This window comes from Hypanus sabinus, chromosome 20 (assembly GCF_030144855.1).
Source record: "Hypanus sabinus isolate sHypSab1 chromosome 20, sHypSab1.hap1, whole genome shotgun sequence".
Taxonomy (NCBI): Eukaryota; Metazoa; Chordata; class Chondrichthyes; order Myliobatiformes; family Dasyatidae; genus Hypanus; species Hypanus sabinus.
Genome location: NC_082725.1, coordinates 52,291,699 through 52,314,170, shown reverse-complemented (window position 1 = coordinate 52,314,170; position 22,472 = coordinate 52,291,699). Strand labels below are relative to the sequence as shown.

The 22,472-nt window shown below is 39.0% G+C and overlaps 1 protein-coding gene across 5 annotated transcripts in view; it reads right to left on the bottom strand.

Annotated features, from left to right (window-relative positions):
• The window catches only part of LOC132378534 (uncharacterized), an 86,538-nt gene that overhangs the window by 43,289 nt on the left and 20,777 nt on the right, over positions 1 to 22,472 (bottom strand). For all 5 annotated transcript variants that reach the window (XM_059945505.1, XM_059945509.1, XM_059945506.1 and 2 more), the window contains 2 exons: positions 17,734 to 17,912; positions 15,002 to 15,098 (listed from right to left, as the gene is read on the bottom strand). In XM_059945505.1, the coding sequence (XP_059801488.1) occupies positions 15,002 to 15,098; positions 17,734 to 17,912 (276 nt within the window). The remainder of the gene's footprint in view (positions 1 to 15,001; positions 15,099 to 17,733; positions 17,913 to 22,472) is intronic.

Sequence of the window (22,472 nt, the reverse complement as noted above, 5' to 3'; positions counted from 1 at the left end):
AAGATTTAGAGAAAGCCAAAATTAAACAAAGGCATTGAGAATTATAGAGAAGCCATAAAAGAACTCAAGAAGGGAATTAGGAAAAACAAAAGGGACCATTCCCAGAGCATTCTATACATAGATCAAAAACAAGAGGATAACCAGGGACCGGATAGGACCTCTATCCAGATAAAGGAAATAACATATGCTTGGAGGCGGAGGATGTGGATGAGCTCCTAAGTGAATACCTTGTACCTGTGTTTACCATGGAGAAGGACGTGGAAGATACGGACATCAGTGTAAAGTACCTCTCTCAACCTTTTTGCCCTGGAGGAACCCTTGAAATAATTTTCAGGTCTCAGGGAACTCCTGCATAAAAATTATTGTATCTACAGTTCATGGTACATTAGCATAATCAATAAGTTGAAGATATAATATTCCAAAAATAATTGTCAATGCTCTTTTGATTAGAGAATGAATTTTTAGCCAAGTTTTCTTGAAAAAAATACAGATAGTTAAGCTGAGCTTACCTTTCTTGAAATTAATCTCTTTCTTCCCCTTTCATAAATTTTAAAAACTCATAAGGCAAACATGATAAAATTTCTGTTAAATAATTGGCTTAAGCCAAAATGGGATTTAATTTTTCTAAAGGTAGGCTCGGCAAATTTAATTTAAATCAAGGTTGTAAATTGATTTTAATTAATGCTATTTACAACATAAAAATGTATTGACAATCTTGAATAGTGAAGTTACTAAAAAAAACCAAAGCAATTTGAATAAAAATATAGCCTAAGACACAATTTTATACAAGACTTAGTAAGAAAATGTTTTTTTCAAAGTGTAAGAAAAAATATAGGCCTTAATAAAATCAGGATCAAATGTAGGCCTAGCATGTGAAACCTGTGCTTGTTTTTTCCTGCACAAATACTCAATTCTGGGTCAAACTTGAGGTAAACATACAGGGATTTCACCTTCAATTGAAATAAGATGATTTCTGTCCTTGCTCTTGATGCTTGTTAAACAAGAAGAAGCTTGCTCACATTTGTAAGAAGTTGAAAACTGCAGCAAAATGTTCATTGTTTTCCTATGAATGGCAGGATGCTCTTCATTCACAGAAATCCAGAACTTGTCCGGGGCAGGTCAGTAAATCTCATCTTGAGTGCACGATCAGAGTGCAGCTCACAAAGTTCTTCCTCTTCTCTCAAATCAAGTTCTCAGACTGAGCTGAAGATTCAGAGAAAGGGACCCTCGCCCAGTCATATACTTGTGTCGAAAGGGAGGAAAAATACTGTTCAGTTGTATTCTGCAGTTCTTCCAGGTCATTTTCAATAAGACTTCCTCACACTCTAGCCCAAGCAGCAGTGGAAACATTTTAAGGTTTCTTTTTGCAACATCATTTTTCCAAAGATTCAGTTTCCTTTTCAATCCAAGAATCTTGTCACTTGAAGTCAAAACATTTTCTCCAGGGCCTTGGAGAGACTTGTTCAACTGGTTAATATGCTGAAAAATGTCTGCTAAGTAGGATAGTTTCTGCAGCCAATCTTCATCTTCATTCTTCAAAGCACTCAGCAAAATCTGGCTTACTATTTTCTTGAAAGTACTCCTGTAATCTGCTTTTCAGCTCAAACACCCTGTTGAGAACTCTTCCTCTGCTAAACTACCGATTTTGGATTATGTATGTAACAGGAAATTGGTGAGCTCTTTGTCTGGCTTTTCACACACTTTTTAAAACATTCTCAAGTGAACTGGTCTTTGTTTAATAAAGTTAACCATTTTTTGTAGCATCATCCAGAACTTTTTCATTTCATCTCCGAGAGGTTTTGACATCAGCACCTCTCTGGAAAGAAAGCAGTGTGTTGTGACAACATCAGAATTTTCTTTTTTTTTAAATCAAGGGAAATGAAACTCTAATGGAGCCAACTGATAGGGCACCATCGGTACAGATCGGTAACACAGTTCCTCCGAGACAGACCTTTTGTTTCCTGTAATTTGTAGTTAATTGTCTTTTTAATTTTGCTGGAGCCATTGCTGCATTTGTACATTGTTTGCCACAGGCTAGGGGCAATGGAGACTCCTCATTGACCTTCCATCCTCCCCTCCATGCGGTACAGACTCCCCATTGGCCTATTGTCCTCCTCTCTGTGCGGTACAGACTCCCCATTGGCCTACCGTCATCCCCTCTGTGTGGTACAGACTCCTCATCGGCCTATCGTCCTCCTCTCCATGCAGTACAACGGTCACCAATTACCGATGGCCTCCCCTATCTTGCATCAAAAACTGAGAGTAGACTTGAGCAAATAATCGTGGTCCAACCGCACACTGCCATGCTGGGCTGAGAGACCTCTCACGAGATTGCTAAAGGGGCTGCTCGGTCACTGCCCTGCTCTGCAAGTGCTAGCAATGCATGAAGTTTGAAAAAACAATGTGTGTTTTTAAAATCTCAACCTCTCGTGGAACCCCAGTTGAGAAACCCTGGCGCAGAACAAGCTAGTTTGCTTGGGCATTTCAAGATAAAGAAGAAGGTAGTGTTTGGTCTCCTAAAGAACATTAAGATGGAAAAGTTCTCAGGATCTGATGGGATATACTTGCTGCTTATCGAGATAAGAGATGTCATTGCTGTTGCTTTGCCTTGACCAATATCTTCATTTCATCTTTACCCATCAGTGAGGTTCCGGAGGATTGGCGAGTAGCTAATGCTAACATTCCTTTAGTCGAGAGAAATAGGGATAATCCTGGAAACATTAAACTGGTGCATCTTATTTCAGTGGTAGGGAAGTTACTGGAGAGGATTTATGAGCATTTGGAAAACCATGGCCTCATTCGGGACAGTCAGTATGGCTTTGTGTGACAGAACTTGTGTCTCACCAACTGAAAGGAGTTTGAAATTAAGGTGATTGATGAAGTGTTACAATGCTTACCCCTTAGTCGAAGGTGATGATCAATTAGACGCAGAATTTTTATTTACTAACAAGTACCTTTATTGTCTCAATTAACAAGAATGATGATTTTTACAACTGAAAATATGAAGACCTACTGTATTAAGTTTCTCTGACCTTCCATGAACAATCAAAAAAGAGAAAAGGTAATACCTAGGAAGAGGAGTCCATGCTGGCCAGGCGTTCCACATGGCCCCTATCTAATCTCCATGTGTCTGAGGTGTTGTCCTCCACATCTGCGATGGTTGGTCTCGGAGTTGTTGACACACAAGCTCCTAAAAATCCTTTTTTAAAAATAAAACACTTTTCCAATCAGGTCAATCTGCTATGGTACAATTTTGTGGGTTTGTGGTCATTGAATGATCTGTGTAATTCTTTCTGGCCAACAGAAGATAGAGCCGTGGACAGTGACTACTTGGATTTTAGTAAAGTATTTGACAAGGTTTCTCATGGGAGGCTTATCCATATGATAAAGATACATGGTCGTCATGGTGTATTGATCATTTGGATTCAGAATTGGCATGGCCCAGTTGGTGGTGGCTAATAGGACTTATTCTGGCTTGAGGTCCACGTCTAATAGTGCTCTTGGCTAAAGTGACTCGAGCAAAGCAAAAATTAGTGGTAAGACAGAAGATTGGGAAGCTTTTAAAAGCCAGCAAAGAGCAAATAGGAGTCATTAGGAGGGAAGAGATGAAAAATGAAAGTAAGCTAACAAACAATATCAATGTGGATAATAAAAGCTTTTTCAAATATTTAAAACATAAAAGATGAGAGTGGATATAGGACCACTAGAAAATGAGGTCAGAGAAATAATTATGGGGGCCAAGGAGATGGCAGATGAACCAAATGAGTATTTTGCATCAGTCTTCACCATGGAAGATAATAGTGGTCCGCCAGATGTTGAAGGGTGTGAGGGAAGAGAAGTGAATGCAGTTACTATTACAAGGGAAGAGGCGTTCAAAAAGCTGAAAGACTAAGGGGTACAGAAGTCACCCGGACCAGATGAATTGCACCTTCGGGTTCTGAAAGAGGTAGCAGTAGAGATTGTGGAAGCATTAGTAATGATATTTCAAAACTCACTGGGTTCTGGCATGGTGCCAGAGGTTTGGAAAATTATAGATGTGACTCCACTTTTCAAGAAAGGAGGAAGGCAGCAGAAAGGAAATTATAGACCAGTTAGCCTGACATCAGTGGTTGGGTAGAATTTGGAGTCAATTGTTAAAGGATGAGGTTATGGAGTACTTGTGACACAGGACAAGATAGGACAAGGTCACCATGGTTTCCTCACAGGAAAATCTTGCCTGACCAACCTGTTGGAATTCTTTGAGGAAATTACAAATAGGATAGATAAATGGGATGCAGTAGTTCTTGTATATTTGGACTTTCAGAAGACCTTTGACAAGGTGCCACACGCAAGGCTGCTTACCAAGAGCTCGTGGTATTACAGGAAAGTTACTGTATGGTTAAAGCATTGGCTGATTGGTAAGAGGAGAGTGGGAAGAAAAGGATCCTTTTCTAGTTGGCTGCCAGTGAATAGTGGTGTTCCACAGGGGTTGATGCTGGGGCTGCTTCTTTTTACATTGTATGTGAATGATTTAGATGATGGAATCGATGGCTTTGTTGTCAAGTTTGCAGATGATACGAAGATTAATGGAGGGGCAAGTAGCATTGAGGAAACAGGTGGGCTGTAGAAGTACTTAGACAGATTAGGAGAATGGACAACCAAGTGGCAAATGTAATCCAAATTTGGAAAATACATGGTCATGCACTTTGGTCGAAAAAATGAATGTGCAGACCATTTTCTAAATGGGGAGCAAATCCAAAAATCTGAGATGTAAAGAGACTTGGGAGTCCTCATGCAGAACAAGGACTCAAACGTTAACTTTCAGGCAGAGTTGGTGCTGAGGAAGGCAAATGTAATGTTAGCATTCATTTCAAGAGGCCGAGAAAACAAGAGCAGGGATGTGATGCTGAGGCTTTATAAGACACTGGTGAGGACTCATTGAGTATTGTGAACAGTTTTGGTCTGCTCATCTAAAAGGATGTGCTGGCATTGGAGAGGGCTCAGAGGAGGTTCACAAGGGTGATTCCATGAATGAAATGAGTATCATACGAGGAACGTTTGTTAGCTCTGGGTCTGTTCTCACTAGAATTTAGAAGGATGAGGGGTGATCTCATTGAAACTTTGTGAATGTTGAAAGGCCTAGACAGAATCGACATGGAAAGGATGTTTCACCTGGTGGGGGTATCTAGGACAAGAGGGCAGAGCCTCAGGATAGAGGGGTGTCCATTTAAAACAAAGATGCAGAGAAATTTCTTTAGCCAGAGGGTGGTGAATTTGTGGAAATTATTAGCACAGGCTGCTGTGAAGGCCAGGTTGTTGGGTTATTTAAGGCAGAGCTTGATAGGTTCTTGATTGGACATGGAAAGATTATGGGAAAAAGGCCGGGGAGTAGGGCTGAAGAGGGGAAGAAAATGATCAGCCATGATTGAATGGCAAACTCAATGCCAAATGGCCTAATTCTGCTCCCATGCCTTAAGGAAGTGGGTAGGTTAGTAAGTTTACAGACTATACAATGATTAGTGGTGTTGTGCATAGTGAAGAAGACTGGCAAAAGGTACTGCAGAATATAGATCAGGAGTAGATATGGGTAGAGATTGGCAGATGGAGTTTAGCCCGGCCAAGTGTAAAGATACAGTATATTAAAGCAAAGACCCTTAACAGAAATGATATGCATAAGTTTCTTGGGTCCAAGTCCATAGCTCCCTGTAAGTGGCTACAAAGTTTGGTAGGATAGTAAGGAAGGCACAGGGCATGCCTATCTTTATTGGTCCAGCAACCGAGTTCAAGGGTCAGGAAGTAATGCTGCAGCTTTATGGAACTCTGCTTATGCCACATTTTTGGAAGGGTGTCCAGGCTTTGGAGTGGGTGCAGAAGAACTTTACCAGGACGCTGCCTGGATTAGAGGGCATATGCTGTAAGAATAGTTAGACAGACTTGGGTTGTTTAATCTGGAATAGGAGAAGCTGAGGGAAGGTCTTATAGAAGTTTTAAGGCTGAGATGCATGGATAGAATAGTCAACAGTTATCTTTCTACCAGAGTTAAAATGTCTAATACCAGAGAGCAGGCATTTAAGGTGAGAGGAGATGCTGTACGCAGGGCACAGAGAGTGGTGGGTGCTTGGAATGCACTACCTGGGTTGACGGTGGAGACAAATAAGATAATGGTCTTCAAGAAGCTTCTAGACAGGCACATGAGAGTGCTCGGAATAGAAAGATATGGATATTGTGTAGGCACAAGTGATTAGTTTAGTTGAGAATTTGATCACTAATTGTCAGAAACACACTGAGTCTCAGCAATTTGCAGAACGGTAAACTTTATTTTTCGAGTCTGCAGAGTCGGACCCAACCAGCTCCTGCTAGATTGAGTGCCGAATTACACTTTGCACAGTTTTTTATACCCTACTTGTTTACGATTTTGTGAGTTGCACCCATGTGAGGTGCAGACATTCTTCCTTAATCTCATTACAAAATTACAAATGTGACTACCCTTTGGCCCATTTATCAGCCTCAGCGCATTAACACCGTTATTGTTCAACCGTTAAGCATGTCTTCCCGTTACCTGTATCGCTTCTTTAATCAGCAAGCTATTGTTTCATCCTGATTTTGCAAATTGGTTTATACGTTGCCCTGCAAGTTGCTTTGCACGTTCTTTCTGTGTCAGCACATTCTAAATGGACTCCTTAAGAATCATTTCTCTCACTAATTTAGTTAGTTCAGCACAACAATGTGGACCAAAGGTGTATTCCTGTGCTGTATTACTCTTTGTTAAAGTCCGTCACATTTAAAAGTGGTTCAGCACTTATGGCCTAAACTGCAAGGCTGGGAAATAGGAATAGACTCCATCTTTTTCACCTGATGTGGACCATAAACTTATGTTTCTATTAATCTGTAATTTATTAAATATCTTCTGTACATGTCAGTCCATTGTTAGTTCTGGCAATACTTGAAAGGGTGCTCCAAAATGCCTGACCTACTGTATATGCTTGTTTGGTTGTGTTAGTTGGTACCTTTGCACAAATTTAAATATTTTGCTTTATCAATAACTATTCCAATAAACAGAATTAGTTTGTTAGGTATGCATATTAGGGTTTATAGGAGAGACTACTGAATATTCTTCTTGTGTCTGTTTTCCATACCTTGTTCGAAATCAATTAAGATATTAATAAACATGTTTAAAACATTCTTAAAATAATTTGCACATTATTGGAAAATAAGATCATGCAAGTAAAGAAACTTGCTCCTGAAAATTTTAATAACAAGTGACTGACGAATTCTCATTCCATGCTACCTGACCTGCGAATATTTCCAGCATTCTGTTTCACTAGCTTGTTCAGAACCCTATTCATAGCGCCTGCTCTCCACGTTATCAACTATTGGTTCTTTTAAGGTTACCACAGAAGTTGTGCTTTTGATATGGATGAACACACTATGAAAAACTACATGTTGTAGAAATTCAGATTAATTTATCACATGTACTTCAAAACACACAGCGAAATGCATCATTTCCATTAACAGCCAACACAACCAAGGGGACAATCCAGTGTTGCCAGACATTCCGGCACCAACATAGCATGCTCATAATGCTCAGCAGAACCAAACAGACCAATACAAATGCCGAAACAACATCAATAAAGCCCCTTTCCTCCTTCCCACGCACCCACACAGACGTTCCTCCAAACCCATACACACCTCCAGTCTTCAACTTCTGATCGAGCTATTGGCACGAAACCTCTGACTAGGTGATGGCAGGGCCGCAGAATCCAGACTGGAACTCCAGGCTCACCGACCCAGTGGCCCTCGTACCTCCGGTGGATTCCGTGACCCACAGACCCACAGATCAGCCCGACATTCACAGATGTCCTTTGTCACAGTCCACGTGCTGACTTCCAAGCACAGAGTGAAGGTATAGACTCCGGATGTCCTTCATTATCTGCTCACATTGCGGGCCTTTGAGCTTGGAGTGATGAACAATGCACCACTTTCTTGCTTTGTCCTCACGTATTTCTGCCAAATATTCTGCAACTTGGAATATTCAGCATCCAGTTTAACCTTACTTATTTCAGTTATAGTAATTCCTGGTTCCAAATTTACCACTTTATTTGGTCTCTGTATATGCTGTGGACACATGATTTACTAAAAGAGGTCACCTGAAGGCATCACAATGAATTTTATGGGGATAATGTTGGTAAGCATAACCACCAACTGTGTGCCCTCTCCCAGCACAACATACCCATGCACTGAGTTAACGTAGTAATCCATTGTGCAGAAGATTAAAAAACTACCAGAATACTACCAGACTCAAGGACAGCTTCGACCTCAAACTCTTGAATGGGCCCCTCAATGCAAAAATGAACTTTTGATCGCCCAATCCACTTCATTGTAGCCCTTAGAACTCACTTGTCGACCTGCACTACATTTTTCTGTGCAGCTATTACATCACATTCAGCATTGTTTTTCTTTCTCACAATCAGAATCAGGTTTAATATCACCGACACAGGTAATGAAATTTGTTAACTTTGCAGTAGCAGTACAATGCAATATATAATAATAGAGAAAAAAAACAGAATTACAGCAAGTATATACAGTGCTTATAAAAAGTATTCCCCCACTCCCCTGAAGGATTTATTGCTTTACAGCATTAAATCACAGTGAATTTGGCTTTTTTGACACTAATCAACATAAAATATTCTTTTGTGTCAAAGTGAAAACAAATTTCTACAAATTGGTCTAAATTTATTACAATTATTAAACACAATAATTGATTGCATAATTACTCAGCCCCTTCATGCACCTTTGACAGTAATTACAACCGTGAGTCTATGTGGATCTGTCTCTATCAGCTTTGCACACCTCAACACTGCAAATTGATACCGACTCTCCAGCAGTTACAACTTCCTGATACCGGTGTATTTTTACTGCAATCAACTGAAACACCTTGACTGCACATAGGTGATCTCCATTTAACTAATTATATGGCTTAACCCAATTGGTTGCATCAGTGATAATTTGCTGTGTCATATTGAAGGGGTTGAAAACTTATGCAATCAATTATTTAGTGTTTTATATTTGTAATTAGAACACTTTGTAGAGGTCTGTTTTCACATTGACACAAAAGAGTGTTTCTGTTGATTAGTGTCAAAAATTCAAATTAAATCCACTGTGATTCAACGTTGTAAAACCATAAAACATGGAAACTTCCAAGGGATGGGGATGAATACTTTTTATAGGCACTCTATGTATTAATAGTTAAATTAAGTAAGTAATGCAAAAATAACAATAACAAAAAGTAGTGAGGTAGTGGTCACAGGTTCAATGTCCATTCAAAAATCAGATGGCAGAGGGGAAGAAGCTGTTCCTAAGTTACCAAGTGTGTGCCTTCAGGCTCCTGTACCTCCTTTCTGATGGTAACAATGAGAACTGGGTGATGGGTGTCCTTAATGATGGATGCCATTTTTCTGAGGCATTGCTCCTCGAAAACGTCGTGGATACTGTGGAGGCAGTGCCCATGATGGAGCTGACTAAGTTCACAACTCACTGCAGCTTATCTCGATCCCTGTGCTGAAGCCCTCCCCCCACCCCCATACCAGACAACGATGGAGCCAGTTAGAATGCGCTCCTTGGTACATCTGTAGAAATCTGAGAGCTTCTTCAGTGACATACCAAATCTCCTCAAACACCAAATGAAATATAGCTGCTGTCATGTCTTCTTTGTAGCTGCTTCAATTTGTTGGGTCCAGGGTAGGTCCTCAGAGATGTCAACACCCAGGAACTTGAAATTGTTCACTCTTTCGGCCTTAATCTAGTACTTATGTATGGCATGATCAGTCTGGATGGCACTCAACAAAAGCTTTTCATTGTATTTGGTTTCATCTGTCAATAACAAACCAATTACCTAATTAACAAACTAATTACCTGTCTTCTAATTACTGATCATTTTCCCATTGACTGATTTTGTAACGTTCTCCTTCGCGTGTACTAATAACGCCGAATTAAACGTCGAGATAAACCACAGTCAATAAGAACCAGATCGCAGTAAGATTAACCATTTACTGTTCACTCTTCACATTAACATATGGTGAAAACTGTTGATAAAACAATACAAGATTGATACAGTATTTGTTCCTTCCTTAATATCACATTTCAATTGTAAATACTTGCAAAGGTGACTATAACTACATTACACTAAGGTGCAGTATACAGGGAGAGTTTACCTGCTCCATTGACTACTTTAAATACACTTCCATGCAAACTATCTGCAACTCTTTAACTAACGAAAGCATAAACATTATCGACCGTCGTTACTTCTAACAGGATCGGCATTAACATCTTAGTTCAATATATCGATTATCTATTAACTTACAGCATTGCTCTCACTGTGATTTCTCATGCCTGCAAAACAACTTCTGCTCAGGTGTGCCTCGTGGTGAGCCCCCACCCTCGCGCTAATTTCAAACCGGTACTTTCCCACAAGACGCGGCGAAACCGGATGTGACGTCATCGCATGCCGATATATTTTACATGCAATGAATATACTTTAAACACTTCTAATTCTAACTATAAAATACTATCGAATGAATTACTAAGCAAAAATATTATAAACTAAATAACTGTCGTAAAGACAGCACAGATTTGTTTTTCTTAACATCTCTGCACAAGAAACATTTGCTTGCTTATAAGAGTAACAGTAGAAAGAGAGAAGAGTGAATTCTTAAATCAGACTTGTTATATAAAATCTTTTTTTGGGAAAAGGGAAAATAAATATTTCTTGGAATATTACTGCCCTATACATGTCAGTATATTTCAACTATTATTGCGTACAGAAATGCATAAAACAAAGAGGAAGCTAAAAGCCAATAAATATAGTAAGTGGCAACAGTAAAATACTGAAAAGCTCAATAGACCAGGCAGCATCTGTGGAAACAGAAAGAGTTAATGTTTCAGTTTCCTGAAATTTGATGAGACCCACCATCATCAAATTTCAAGCATCTCCAGATTTTTTTTTGTTTTCAAAATATTGAGTAGATTGGTTACAGATGTGAATGTGGATAGATGGAGAGGGCAGCTGATTGAGAACATTTTAGGGTATGATAATTCAGTTACATTTGATGTTTTTAAAGGACAGGTCAAGACAGATCCAGATCTAAGCTAATCTTTCTAAGCAGTGATAAGAAATGGGTAAAATTGCCTAAAATGGCACTTGCAGATAGGTCTGTGTCAGTGTGGGAGACATTGAAGGAAGAGAGAGTGAGCATGCACACCAAATATGTCCTTGATAGATTAAAAAATTGAAAACGTCTAGCTTTGGACCTTTTTGATATCAAGGGTATGCAGGGTAGAATAAGAAAAAAAATGACGATGTGGTTAAAAAAACAAAATCTGGAGCAGTATATTAAGTCCGAAGGTGAAATTAAAAAGGAAGTTAAGGTGGCAGATGTTGCAAGAAAACATACTGAAAACTTAAATCAAGGAAAATCTAGGAGCTCATTAAAGTAATGAGAGGAGATAATTTAGGAGCTCATTAAAGTAAAAAGGATTACTAAGGCTACGTCCACACTACAACGGATAAATCTGTAACCGAAGCCTTTTCTCTTTGTTTTTACCCTTCATCCACACTAAAACGGCGTTTTCGGCCCCTTAAACCGGAGCTTTTCAGAAACACTTTCCAGGTTGTGTATTTTTGAAAACGCCATATTGGCTAGATCAGTGTGGATGGGGTAACCAAAGAAATCTGAAAACGCTATCAGACGGCAGCGCGCTATTTCATTGTTTTCTTGAATGCAACCTAACAATTTCAGAGCAGATGGCAACGAAACTGATGCTATTGGAGTATAAAAATATTATGGAGTATAAAACTTGTATTACTTGCTGTGTAACCAAAACTATGTAGTCAGTTTGCTATGCATGTACCCAAGATGAAATGCTAGGAATGTAGAAGACAATGGTGTGTTAATATATGTTAATGAGAGGTAGCTAAGAGATGTAGTCAGCTTTGAAGTTTGCTATTTGCTATGCATGTATCCAATTGAATGTAGAAGACAATGGTGTGGTAATGAGAGGTAGCTAAGAGATGTTTTGCTTTGAACTTGTTTGCTGTGTAACCAAAACTATGTAGTCAGCCTTGATGTAGATTATGTAGTTTGAACTTGCTATTTGCTATGCATGTACCCAATTTAGTAGGAGAATGAAATCTTAAGAATGTAGAAGACAATGGTGTGTTGGTGAGAGACAGCTGGGAGATGTGGATTGGAACATGATTAAGTCAATGGGACGTACGTGTGAAACTGGACCAGGATTTTGCTATAAAAAATGCCATGTCCGAGGATCGGTGGGCAATCAGCGACTAGCTCACTAACTGTCTCAGCTTTGATTTGCAAATTAAAGTTTAACCCTTCTTGACGAATCTTCTGCATCTTCTGGTCATTTGTGAGGCACGAAAAACCACGACAACGCCAGAAGAGTTAGAAATGTACTCACCTAATACTTTGACCCATAAATTACTGAATAAATAAGTATACTCACGTTGCCCTGTTTTCTGTCCTTGCTCCTATCAAGGTGGTTTACCTATTTAGTTCAGAGAAGTACTTCTCTGACAATAGATGTGTAACAGCCTAATGTTACATTGTATGGAAATACAAGATAACACTAATGCAGACATGTTTTATACATTTAACAAGGTGCTTTATTAATGCAACAGAGTTAGTCTGTTTTTCAATGTTTGTCGTCAGCTGGGTCAATCTGTCCATGAACTCCCTGTCGGTGGCCTCCATATGCTCCAGTATTTGTTTCTTTTTTACTTTTAAGTTCTCCTGCGCAAAAGCCAACAGCTGTCCATCGTTATAAGTTTTTCTAGTCTGCAACTACACAAACGTGCACTTTTACGGCGAGATTCAACACCAAACATGTTGCATGTTTTCAGTAGATGTGTCCTGCACATGCGCAGTAGGAGATTTGCCAAAATCTCCGTTTCAATGTAGATAGGAATATTTTTAAAAACGCATAGTGTAGACGCCTATCATTTTTATGTGAAACCGGCGTTTTCAAGATTATCTGGTCTGGCCTACTTGTGTTCTTGAACAGAAGAGAATCTGCAGACTTTGGAGACCTTGCTGGAGGAACTCAGCAGGCCAGGCATTATCTCTGGAAAGAAATAAACAGTCTACTTTTCAGGCCGAGACTCTTCATTGGGACTGGAAAGGAAGGGAAGGGGAAGAAGCTAGAATAAGGTTGAGGGGAGGGAATGAAGATCAAGCTCACAGGTGATAGGTGAAGGGAAGGTGGGTAGGTACAAGAGGTGGGATGAAGTAAAAAAAACTGATAAGTGATGGGTGCAAGAAGTAAATGGCTATCTGATAGAAATGGAAAATGGACCATGGAAGAAAGGGAAGGAGGGGGGCACCAGAAGGAGCTGATGGGCAGTAGAGAAGAGGCAAGAGGAGAACCAGAATAAAGAATATAAAAAGAGAAAAGAGGGAGGGGGGAGAAATTACTGGAAGAGAGAAATTGATGTTCATGGCATAGGGTTAAAGTCTACACAGACAGAATATGAGGTGTGACTTCTCCAAACTCATTGTGACCTTGTTATCACAGTAGAGACGGCCACGGACAGACATATCCGAATGGGAATTGGAAGTTAAATTGAAATAGGTGTCATAGGAAATCCCACCTTACGTAGTGGATGGAGCAAAGGTGCTTGATGATGTGGTCCCTCAATTAACATGGAGTCTTCTTGGGACCAAATAAGTAACTACAGTGTTAAGTAGGAAGATGCAAATGGGGTTCTAAATGAATATTTAACCACTGTCTTCTCAGATGTGGTGCCTTATGGACTTCTGATGACCATTAACAAAGAAAACATGCAATATTTGATTTGATAAGGAAGATGATGTATATTAATCTGCCTTTTGAAATACATCTCTAAAACTTGATACATTGCAAATTTGGACAGATATTTCCTGGGCTTAAGAAAGAAAGAGTCCTCCACCACAATTCTCCAATGTTCTAGGATCATTACAGAAAATGCCTAATGTGTTTTTTTAGAAAAGGAAAGGGATTAACTAGTGAGACTAATATTAATGGTATATAAAGTCCTGAGATATGATTTGAATCTGGTCAATAAAGAACAATTATCATGGATTTATTAAGAAGTAGGGCATTTAGGGAAAGGCAATCTGCCTGGATATTTATTCCTAGTGATTAGTACTAAACTTGCAGTATAGTTGCACCATTGTAATCATTCTCCAAAATTCATACCATTAAAATCTCTTTATAAGGAAGTACGTAGGAAATCAAATAAGGATAAATTTCTATTAATGTATTAACCTGACTGAAGTTTGTAATGAATTTGAAAAAGGATTATTGAGAGCATTACATCTGATGTCATCTCCAAGGGATTTAGGCAAGGAGTTATACAGTTTTGTACTTCACATTGATCAGAAGTGTAAAAGCCATTGGGCTTCGAGGATAAGTGTCAGGTTGGATCTAAAATTGGCTTACAGTAAAGGGTTATCACCAACTAGAGTTTTATTATCTGGAAGGCTAAATGTCATAGATTTTGATCAGGCTCAGTGGTAGCTCCCTTATCACAATGAAATGTAGAGGTCAAGATTAAGAACAGCCTATATATTTTAAATGTAGTGTGTTCTCAATGGACTAAATTATCTTCTCTGTGTTGTAGATTTCTATAATAAATCAGTGGTTATATTACTGGTGTTGAGATAAACAATATCTCTCCTGCTTGCATCCATCATGATAACAGTACTTCATCAGGAAGTGGAAGCCCATGAATGGCAGCCAAAGCATTTTCAATCATTTTCTCCAACATTTTAAAGCTCGTCTGGTCAGTGGCAGTTCCAATATGGGGAGTCAGAGTGACGTTTGGAAGGTGCAGCAAAGGATGATCCCTTGTTTTGAAAAAAAACCACACAAAACATTTGTGGTATCAGTTGTGTTCCTGTAGTTAGGTTATTGACATGCTTTTCAATTGACATGTATGAAACTTTGAGTAGTGGAAGAAACAACATACCTTGGAAGTGGTTCCGGATCAGTAACATCCAAAGCTGCTGCCCGAATAGATCCCTTCTGAAGTGCTTGTACCAACGCAGCCTGATCAATCACTGCACCTTGCAACATCAATAGAAATCTCTATTAGCCGTGACTGTATGTTCTACTGAATGAAGAAAATCAACTGTAAATATGTTGAAATTTTGTCAATAAAGCAGCAGTTGTGTACCTTTTAATACCAGTTGTACTATTGATGTCTAGTCCAAGACCTAAATGCTACAATTCTCAAAATGAAATATTAACTTTATTGAAATAAATACAAATAAGAGAAACATGATAATATATAATTAAATGTTTATGGCATACATCCATTATCACAAAATTTTGAATGAAGTCTGATCTTTCGTAGGTTGACAATACCAAATTGCATGCTGGTTTAAGTAACTGCCCAGTATCTCTGACATTAGTTTTATTATATACCTTATTATCCACCTGACAAAGCTGATACAGAACACTTATGATCAAATCCTAAGTTGAAATTAACCTCTGGTCATTTTAAATTCAGTGATGGGATACACAAGCCATACAAAATGCTGGATTATCTTCCTCTGTCAGATAGTCCCAGGAGTCCCCAACTTTGACTCCACACCCCAAGAAGTCTCACTGTAGCAGGTTAAACACGTAGGGAACCTTCTCTTGATTATCACCCACTTTCCTCCCTCAGCTCGATTGTCCACTATGTTGAACCAGATTTGGAAGAAGCACTGAAAGTAACAAGGGCATAAATATACACTGGGTCAGGCATTTTGATGACCATCATCAGGAGCAGCGTCACCACTGGCAGAACTCTGAAGGGTAAAGCTCTCCAAATGGTCTTTCAGTGGGCTCTAAGTGAATTCCCTTGGAAGGTGACACTACTCTGTTTTTATCAGTCTATCCAAGGCAGATGCAATTGCCCAAAATGTTGATAGAAGACACCAACTCACAAGCCTTGTGGAGACTAAAATCAAATCTCTATGTCAAGGACATCTTAGAGCATGTTGTATTGGCACTGTACTGTGTTAAATGAGGTAAACTGTAAACAGTGTGGCAGCTCCAACCAGAGGGTCTATGAGCACTAAGGACTATCAATAGTGGATCTGTACACCACCAAAATCTGTAACTACATAGCCTGACACATCCATCCCCTAAGATTTCTGCCAAACCTTGTTTAGTGAGGAATACAGAAGAGCATAGTAATGGCAAGCATCAGCCATACCTAAAAATGATGGTGTGCTAGCCCAGTGACACTGCAGCCAATGATTACAAGTGCTCCAAAGAGCAAACAGAGATAAATCATCTCAAAGTCAAATCATTTAGGTTCAATCTCTGCATCCTGCCACACCTTGTCATGAATGGCAGTGGATGATTAGCAGGAAGAATTATCATTAACCCACTTGGTCTCACCCATCAGAGAAATTCACTCACTGGACTTGCTGCGCACCATTCTGCCGAGATGAAGCATGATCCAACAAACTAAGTGACTGATTATCTTGGAAGCTTTTATTGGGATCGCAAGACCCCATTGGGCATTGGTAACTTTGAATACTGCAAGTCTGTTTATTGGTAATACCAATGGTGGGGAATGCTGTGTTACCATGGTTGTGGCAAGGACTAGGCCTTGGCCACAGCAGCATGTTGCACCTGCCCAAGGTAGGAAACTGGTCCCCTGCTGGGTGCACTGGAATCATGCCGAGTTAGGGGCCAAGCCCTCCTGTCAGTGCTGCTTTTTAGTGCTGCTCTCCACTGTTTGCTCAGTGGAAAAACAAGCTGGACCAGGACAATCTACAGTCATGCCACTCAGGGACTTGGGCAATATAATTCTTTTCTTTGTGACTTTATTTTTTTTGAAATCGTAACCAAATGCGCTATTTGTACTCTGTGTTTTTTGCACTATGTGATATTTGCAGTGTGCTAATTGGTAACTGTGTGTTGCACCTTTGGCACCAGAGGAACGCTGTTTCATTTGGCTGTATTTATGTACAGTTGAATGATGATTAAACTTGAACTTACACCTTCTCTCCTGCTAAAAACCATCTTATTTCTCCACCAACTCCTAATTCCTTCATATTTTTTGTTGTTATTTTCTAACCCTGCTATCCTGTATCTAATCCTGCATGAGTGCAGTTAAACACGAGGAAGGCAGAATCTTATGTCTTCAGCTGCAGCCAAAAATTCCATTCCTAAAAATCGGAAATAATTTATTTATGGAATTAAGGTAATGTAGTACCATAAAAGTAGTAGCATTTTATGACTTTGTGTGAGTAGAATTAATCTTAAAGTGAGTTCACGAAATCAGTAAATAAGAAAATAATGATTCTTTTTGAAAAAGAAAACTAACAGACAGACATACTTTATTGATCCCAAGGGAAATTGGGTTTTGTTACAGTTGAACCAACCAAGAATAGAGTAGAAATATAGCAAAATAAAACCATAAATAATTAAATAATAATAAGTAAATCATGCCAAGTGGAAATAAGTCCAGGACCAGCCTATTGGCTCAGAGTGTCTGACACTTCAAGGGAGGAGTTGTAAAGTTTGATGGGCACAGGCAGGAATGACTTCCTATGACGCTCAGTGTTGCATCTCAGTGGAATGAGCCTCTGGCTGAATGTACTCCTGTGCCTAACCAGTACATTATGGAGTGGATGGGAGTCATTGTCGAAGATGGCATGCAACAGTTTTCTGTAAAACTAAACCATTATGCTTTTTTACCTCGAGAAATATTGATAAGTGTTGCAGTGGACTTCATAAGGCAAAGCTCTCTTTCCCCAATCAGTTTGTGGGTTTGAGGAGTCAGATTTACCACCACCATCACGAAGTCCGATTCTTGAAGGAGATCGTCAATCTTTGCACAATAGCGAGCGCCAACCAGTCTCTCCTCCTCATCGGCTCTAAATGTAGGTAAAAGCTATCATTTATACATAGTAATTGAATAAAGAGTATATTTTGCTTAGTAACAATAAACCTGTAAAACTTCACCACACTATAACCCTCTCATTATTCAACATTACTCAAAAAGTGTCCTTAAAAACAAAGTGCAAATTCAGATGGTTTGTCTGATGATTATAGACACTATGCCATATCCTACTGGCAAAGTGCAAGTAAAAGAGCCAATCTTAAATTTGTACATGAGGTATGCTATACCATAGAGTGACATTCCAGAATCCATAATGCAAAATGTTCTTGAACCACTGGAGAAATTACAACAAAAAAAGATCTGTAAATTCGTTAACCAAAATGAGAGAGTGCAACTTTCAGAAAAGATTGGTTAAGAGGAGATTTGATAGAGAATCTTCAAATTATGAGGGGGAGTTGATTGGTTGACTATGAAGTAAGCAACGGTTTCAGTTAGGAGAGAAGAAATAGCAGGATAGCATCTCTACATGCCATAAAATCCTTTGACCGTTTTCTTCCATACAAATATAGGATCATGACTGATCCTAATGCTGTGTCCACTTTTCTGCCAAATTCTCAAATGCTCACCAAAACATTTTCATTCAATTAAGAATAAAATACAGACTGCTCTTGAGGTAAAGAACCAAAAGAATCAAGAGTCAAGTTTATTATCACTGACAACATGTCATGAAAATTGTTGTTTTGTGGCATCAGCACACTGCAAGACATATCTATCAGAGACACCTTAAAGTTTATTTTACACATTTCATGGACTAGCTTATGATTCACTTGCTTCTCATTATAAAGAAAGTACTGTGTTTTCACATTCTTCTCACAACTTGACAGATGCAAAATTCCCCCCCCCCAAATTATATGCCACTTCCTTGCCAAACTGTTTAACCATCTTTCATCATTTTACAACTCAAATTCATCATGTCTTCCTCACAACTCACTTTCCACCTAATTTTGTACCATCAGCAAACTTGGATATCCTTATTTTATCTTCTAAACCACTTCTAGAAAATCTGTGAATTGCTGAGAGCCCAGTACTAATCATTCTTTATCCTACTAAGAACAGTCTGCCAACCTGAAAGCCACCTATTTACTTCACTCTGTTCTCATTCTTTAACTACTTCTGTGCTGATGCTACTTTTACCCCCAGCCTCACTTTATATAATAAGCCTTGTTGGATAGCTTGTCAAGAACCTTTTTCAAAATCAATTTTGCTACATCCAGATGTTCTCTCTTATCTACTCACTGTTTAGCAATGGATCAATCTTTTGTCATTTTAATTATTATGTACTGGATCCACATCAGGGAAACTCCTAACAATTCCACAAACAAGGAATTTTGGTGTGATTGCAACTGATCATTATATGCCATCCCAGAAATATTCTTTAAAAAATCTACTAACACATCATTCCGTTCACAAAACATTCTGACACTGCCTAATCATATTAAAAATGTGTCAATATTACACTATTAACAAAGTTAATATTTTGTAAACCCACAGCTTACTTATAAGAAAAATCAGACAAAATGGTCTACATGTGCTTTCTCCCTTGTCATGTATTAGTGTTATTGATAAATATTAAACAAATAAACAGAATCATAAGGGAGTCAATTTTACCTCAAATAAAGTACTTTGGACTTTCTTAACACAAAGTGAAACACGTGGAACAGGTTGAACATAGAATGAGTGACAATTATTTCTACAACTTAAAAAAAAACATACTCTTTCTTAGCCACTGCACTGGGATGAAATTCTGGGACACACTGAGATGACGCAAACATTAGATCTCAAACTGCAGCTATTCCAAAGACAAAAAAAAAGTACTGTTATCCTCCAGCTCATTGGACACATGAGGGAACCACCTAATGAAAGGGAGTGCACCAGCTGATTGGCATTTTGATGATTGTCTTCCTAGGCTTGAATGTGGAATGGGAAGGAACCAGGAAGGTACGGGAGAACAGCTTCCGGCACTCTTCTGGACCTCTGCCGCCAGGACCTCCATTGCCACTCCTGAGAACCTACACATTCAGTCCGTTCATCTCAAAGACTTTTACAGTGTTCCAGCTACAACAATCAGCACCTTCAGTAGAAGTAGTGTGCACTGCCCACAGATATTGCTCCACAGAAAATGTTTATCAAGCCATCACTTTTTGAAACCTTCAGAAAGCTGTTTATTATTTCCAAGCAAAATCAAATTTTATCATTGAAGCAGTGTGCTACAACAGATAAACCTTACCTGTACTGCTGGTACTTTGTTTTATTTAACCATAGGATTTTTATGAATTGGTTCAATTTTAAAGAGGATGGATGTACTTATACATAAAGGTTTGAAATTGGCAAGTCAAAAAGTTCAAGTTGTCATCTGACTGTACATACAACCAAACAAAACAACATTCCTCTGACCATGGTTCACCCATACAACATACATCACACAGCACATAAACCAAAATAGTATACTATAAACAAGTTAATAAAATGTATAAAGCACAGCACAGGTAAACAGAAGAGTAAACAACTCACTGCCCTAGTGACAAGACCTTGGTGGTGGCAGGGTACCAGAAAAAAAACTTCTAACATATTTGAGTACCTCATTTTTATTGAGGCACAGAACACAAACACTTTGCTGAACCTCTGCAACTAAGCTCTAGTCATGATGGCACTGAGCTGCAGTCTCCATTGAGGTCATAGCTCAAACAGTTTTTGTTAGGTTCATAGGAATGGTTTGGGGACATAGTAGGGAGTTTGGAGACACATTAAGGTTTAAGGGACAGGGATATGGGGAGTTTGAGGTCAGGCTAGAGTCTAGGCATTCTATGCACTGTGTCTGAAGACCAGCAAAGGACATCCATGAACCTACATCTGGCTGGCAAGCCCAATAGACGAAGACCTACAAGGACAAGGTCTGGTGCCTATCCCCCAGTAAGCATTTACTCCATGGGATCAAAGGTCCATGTAGCCAGGAGATACACAGGCCACTGATCCCAGGTACGTGGGTCAGCGGAATTTGAAGCTTGAGCTTGGAGTCCTGTCATCAGTAAATCTAGAGCTGAAGGCCTGGAGTTTAGGGTCCCATCGTCAGCGAGAGCTGGGGTCGATACCAAAGATCGAAGTCCAAAGGTCAATCAGTAGTCCAGAAATTGAGACCCGATGACTCAAGCTCTGGGTCGGTGAGACCACAGGGAAGTCGGAGGTTAATGTCTGCAATTCTTCAAGTCCAGTGGAGGCTGGAAGGAAGGCCTGTCATTTTTTGTGAGTGGATGGGTGGGCAGGAGTGAGGAAAGGGGTTTGTTGCTCTGCTGAACATTGTGCACATGCTTTGTTGACACCAGAATGTGTGGTAACACTTGTGAGCTACTCTCAGCACAGCCTTAGGTTGTTAATGCAAATGATGCATTTCACTATATGTTTTGACATGCATGTGATAAATACATAAAAGAATCTGAATCTGATATTTGGACTATTGTGAGAACTCCATGTCAAAGCTTTTGAGAAGGTGAAGAAGAAATCTACTCTGTAACAGGGGAGAAAGAAATCAGTTTGTGGAGACTTGTATATTCTCTTTGGAGAGAAATATGTCAAGAAAATATTTGACAGGGTAAATAGGTGAAAAATAGATTACAGGAAGGGTCATTAGCCAGGCGACAAATTTGAATTATTTGCAGAAGAATCAAGGATGACATGAGGAAAGTTTTTATAAAGTTTGAGTCTCGAATGTATTGTTTAAACTGACGGTGGAAATATAACACATTTTAGAAAAACTAGATAAGATGCTGAGGGGAAAAAAGAATAAAATGCTCTACAAAAAGAACAAAAGAATGCAACAGATTGAATGGATAACAATGAGCTAAAATACTTTCTGCTAATGGTCTTGGGAGTAGCAGGGTCTATGAATCCCAAGATACTTTGATAATCAAAAATAAGTAATCAGGAAGTGCATCAAGAGTAGCAGAATATAAGAATAAAATAAAATTACTTTGAATAAAGCAGTACTCAATGGGTACTGACAATCTCAAATTAAAAGAGATTTATCAGATTCAGGTTGATTGCCATGAAATTTGTTTTGTGGCAGAAAGTCAAAGCAAAGACATAAAAATCACATCAGTTACAAATAACTGAATCATTTACACAAAAGAATTAAAGTGAGGTAATGTTCAAGGCCTCAAGGTCTGATGCAAGTTCTTGCTCTCAGACTGATAAAAGGAGTACTGAGAGATTGTGAAATATTTAATGGAAGCTAAATGGTGAACTATTTTTAAGTCACACAGAGCTTGACATTTTACAAATAATTTACTCTTCTATTCCGCTGACGCAATGTATTTTCTTCCCTGAGGTCACATATTATAATGCTGTTGAATATACTGCTGCCAAACACTGCTGGCCAGAGGGCTGCACTGCAATCCTACAAAGAAAAACTCTCAATTGGAAGCCATATCATTTCTGATTCAGAAGATCATGGTTTCCAGACCTGGTGTACTTTGTATAGCACAGAACTACTGTCCTTCATGCCGATATGCAAAGACCTGAAGTCAGATATGCATAAAAT